The following is a 4779-nucleotide window of genomic DNA, read 5'->3' as shown; positions in this document are numbered from 1 at the left end:
TTGAACCAATTCAATGCGCTAATTGTTTTTTGTCGACCTTAGTTAGAGTAATTGGTACCTGCTGATGTTTTTGTTAAGCCTATTTTAATTATAAATAAACCCTCATCTGCTAATAGTTCCATTAAAGCCATTAGTTAATCGATTTACCAATAACTATTGTCAAGTCATAATAGACAGGCCACTATATCAATTAGTGGTTTTAGATGGCAGTGCTTGGCGCAATCAAATCAAATATTTGTACAGTGGCTCCGCAATAGTAATTATGCACACAATTCATTATTAATAACGTAAACAACGCAAATCTCGTTAGTTGGGGCAATCCGCTTATTCAAAATAGTTGGGTGTTTGTTTTATTATATTCCAAGTTTAGTTAAACTAACAAGAGAACGATGTCGATGTCACGTGTAATATGAAAGTAGAGAATAACAAGGAAGGGAGAGTGATTTAAATACATCATAAGTACTTAGTGCAAAACCGTTTACTACGATATAATTATAATGCCATACTGACAAAATCTAGTCTAATCTAACAAAAGAGGGTTGCTGATTACTACCAATAACTATATCTCTTTAAACCTGTGAACCCAAAAATTGTCTATATTAGAAGTAACTTCCTAATAGTAAAATAACGTGAAGTGGTTAAAAGAGACTTTTAATTCCTATCTAGATTGCTTTATCGTAAAGTATTCTACTCGTTTATCTACTGTTACATCATAGACATAGAGTGTATGGTAATATTGAAAAGATAAAGTTAGAAACGGAATTCTACAAAACAAAAGACTGTGAACGTTTAGTAAGAAAATAATTCCACAAAACAAAACACTGTTCAACTTCATTGGTGAGGAACTTAAAATTACGTCAACCGCTTACACGTCACATCTAAACGGCACAGTAACCATTTGGAAGCCGTCGCAGTACCCGACTCCTTCTCCAGAGGGCGCCATCACCACTAATTTGGCACCGTCACCGAACAGGCCAGTCTTTGCCGCGAGCTCGGTGCCAAAAAGTACCCTCTTTCGGCACTCCTCCCGCCAGTTTCCAACTCGAGAGCCTGTAATTACACATTACAGTAATAATATGTGTTTCTATTTGCGATGCCACTATTTGGCGCTTCCTAGTTTTTGAGTTAGAGAAAACTTTGTTGGCAGCGCGCTTCGAGTTTTGCGAATGGGTAAATCACGTGTTTGTCTTTTACTCGTACCATTTAGTTCTATTTAAGATTTTAGAACAGATAACTTTTGACTCTGTTTAAGTATGGACTTGGACGCATTAGTCAGTACCAATTTTGCCGAAGCAGTTCTCGATTGTTGTGCTGTTATTTTTACAACAGAAGGTTAGATATAAACGAGGCCCAAAAGACCAGTAGACACCGGGTTTACGAAAGCAACGTAGCATGTATCTTGTCTGTATGAGACGCAAACGCTAAAATAACTAACTAACCTTTATAAACAACGGGTATGACTTTTCTGTACAGGTGCATTTGTACTGCAGCAGTTTCTTTAGTAGTGACTGCGACGATGTGGCATGGTGGTGCGGCCCATGAGACCAGCCGAGCCGTCTTCCCAGTAGATGTTAGAATAATAATAGCTGATGCTCTACTATTCAAAGCCGTGTGTGACGCAGCGATTGCTACCGTTATTGGGGCAATTTGAGGAGTTGTTATCTGAAAGAAGAAAAGAAGTATTTTTAGAAGTTGTGTTTTAGAATTTCATTATTGTTTAATGGTATCAATCAACCAATGACGCTTTTATGGATGCTATTGTGGTCGGCAGCTTGTGAAGAAAAATATAGTGGCACGTAATGTAGTTGAAATAGGTGCTATCTTGCAACAAAAAATCGTATTCTGATTTGTTGTATGTACATAGATGTACTCGCTTTTGACAGTGGCTTCGCCCGCGTGGATTTTGGTCTGTCACGGAGTATTCACGGCGCATCCTTAATAGGACAACGAAAGTTATTAATATTATCTACCTGTTTTCGTAGTTTTCCAAATTCAGCTTTTGAATCTCGATTATCTTCAGCCAGTCGCATGGCCTCTACTACATTCCTTATAATATCGGTTTGAAGTTGAATGTTAGTTTCTGATCCATTAACGACTATTCCATCTACACCATTTTGGACTATTTGAGACGCTATCACAAAAAGTTTCCTTTTGCTTCCTTTAATATTACTAGTATCTTCCCATATTTCAGGTTTGAGCCAGAATATTGATTTTCTTTGCTGAAATTAATTTTAATCATCAATCTATACTAATATTATAAAGCTGAAGAGTTTGTTTGTTTACCTGAACGCGCTAATTTCAGGAACTACTAGTCCGATTTGAAAAATTCTTTCAGTGTTAGAAAGCTCATTTATCAAGGAAGGCTATAAGCTATATACCATCATGATATGAGTAATAGGAGCCGAGAAAAAATGACAAATGATGCAAAGACTGAGCCCCGATTACGGTAATTTTTAACGTCTCCAATCCAGACACGCTTCTCGATTCTGCAATACGATTGGTTGTTCAACAGCGTACGTCAGCTGTTTTGACCAATCGTATCGCAGAATCAGAAGCGCGTCTGGATTGGAAACGTTAAAAGTTACCGTAATCGGGGCTCAGGTTTTCACGCGTACGAAGTCGCGGGCACAGCTAAGTTAAAAAGAAAAATTAAATGAGAATTATTTTTTAACAGAAACACGGGTGATTGATTGCGCTAATTATTTTTATTCTAATTATGAAGTGTGAGAAACAATACCTTTTTACAAAGCTGTATTACATTATGTGCATCTTCATTATTCATTGATGAGTGATCCAATACAATTCCATGGGCAATCTAGAAAATGTAAGTATACATACTCGTATTAGATGCTAATTATTGTGGTTTAAATGTTATTTACTAAAGGTAAGATTTTCTATAGTACTCGCAGAATGTTGTAATTATTAAAGATTGAAAGTGAAAGTCGAAAACTTACATGTATTAATTCAATCATATTTAGTTCACCGCAATACTTTGAAACCCACACTAAAATTGGTAGCTTCCAATCTCTATTTGCTGCCGTAAAGTCGACCACGTCTTGTTTGCTTGACACATCTTTGAGAATAATTAAATTAACCTGAAATAAAAACATGTAAAGATCTATCATTTATTAAGAAGTAACTTTTCTTACATCACGTCTTATGATTGGGTTCTTTTTTTAACTCACTAGGGTATAAAAATATGTATTAGTGCTCGCTTCCACGGAAATACAGTGTTGCGCGACCCAGTAATGCAGTGTGAACACACATAATTATTATGTGTCTTTGAAATTCAAATTAAAAATTCCAACGGATCGGTTTTTTGCAGGACACAAACGGGATGTTTGTCTGAACGTTAATATAAACGTCCGTATTCACAAACGATGCTTGCTTAAGTGAAGCAGCACAGCGTTGAATAGAGCTCTCTGATTGGTTCGTGTGTCATCCTGTGCATCCACGCGCACTCTGAGACCTTATAGTAGTTTCTGAATATGGGAATAAAACAACGTCTACTACTAAACGGGATCCTGCAAAAAACGGTATGTCTCCTTGGGATCAAGTCCTTATACTTACATCGGTTTCAATAGTCACCGGCTTAGTAACAGATATTGTAACTGCTATGCACACAGGTCTGTAATATGGTTTAGGATACATTTCAGGTTCATTACAATCTGATATAGCTTTTTTTATCATAATAGAAGACGAACTGTCAATGATCGTTCGATCAATGTTGAAAATGTTCACTCCACTTTTTAACAATGCACGGATGTGGTACACGTCGAATAGTTTTTCAGCTGGAACAACAATATTTGAAATAAATTTTTATTTGGTACAAAAGACAATTTGAAATCGAAACAAAATAAGTGCACGAAATTGGCTCAGTATGATCATCATCATCATCATCTTTAAACTATAGGGAGGTACTAAAGAGATGTTTTTCTTACCAAAATTGAACATGACGTTGACTGATTGAAAAATTCTATCCTCTTGAATATCAAACTTATCATACATCTGGAAATTGAATTTCTCGGTAATTACTTATTATTATTAATATCTACATTTTATTATACTTATTATTGTTGTTGCATTATTGTTTACGTTACATCATCATCATCATCATCATCATCTCAGCCGTAGGACGTCCACTGCTGAACATAGGCCTCCCCCAATGCTTTCCATGTTACCCGGTTGGTAGCGGCAAGCGTCCAACGCTTTCCCGCTACCTTTACGTTGTCGTCGTCTACCTTTACGTTACATGATTCTGAAAATCTACACTAACTATTCTTTATTATGCCACAATGACTTATTGCAATTCCCTAAGTTTTTCCTATTTTACTTACATGATAGTCTTCATCGCTCTGTTTTATATCTATCCACCAAACCATTGCAATGAAAATTTATTCCAATACACTATAACTAGAACCAAGCACTTAATCCAAAGTCATGACCATATAGATCATAATAAATTTGATCCATAGAGTAGCGTCAATAAACTAAGTATATGCCTATGTTAGTATTCATTCGTTCGTTTGTTTCAGTCCAATGACGTCCACTGCTGGACAAAGGCTTCCCCCAAGGATATCCATAACGACCGATTCTGGGGTACCTGCCTATGTAATAATTAAGACTGACCTAATAAAACACTGTGCCTTTGTAATAAGACCTCAAGTAGATATCACCTATTACGAGTATGTGCAAATAAATCATCAAACACTCCATACGTTTCAATAGACAAGGGCGACCTAACTCAATAATGATCTCAATTACGCGTACACTCTGTAA

General features: G+C 36.3%; 1 protein-coding gene across 1 annotated transcript; it reads right to left on the bottom strand.

Moving 5' to 3' along the window:
* Positions 1 to 617: 617 nt before the first annotated feature.
* On the bottom strand, positions 618 to 4418 carry LOC114361018 (pyruvate kinase 2-like). The gene is made up of 8 exons (XM_028315921.1): positions 4338 to 4418; positions 3942 to 4008; positions 3571 to 3791; positions 2955 to 3095; positions 2738 to 2815; positions 1971 to 2219; positions 1440 to 1662; positions 618 to 1050 (listed from the first exon to the last, which is right to left on the bottom strand). Exons 1-8 carry the CDS (start codon positions 4380 to 4382, stop codon positions 866 to 868), a joined length of 1209 nt encoding a protein of 402 aa, XP_028171722.1. The 5' UTR covers positions 4383 to 4418; the 3' UTR covers positions 618 to 865.
* Between the last annotated feature and the right edge of the window lie 361 nt (positions 4419 to 4779).

This window comes from Ostrinia furnacalis, unplaced genomic scaffold (genome assembly GCF_004193835.3).
Source record: "Ostrinia furnacalis isolate ACB-3 unplaced genomic scaffold, ASM419383v2 OfSCF5386, whole genome shotgun sequence".
Classification (NCBI taxonomy): domain Eukaryota; kingdom Metazoa; phylum Arthropoda; class Insecta; order Lepidoptera; family Crambidae; genus Ostrinia; species Ostrinia furnacalis.
The sequence above is the reverse complement of the archived record's forward strand: the minus strand, read 5'-3'. Positions and strand labels throughout refer to the sequence as shown.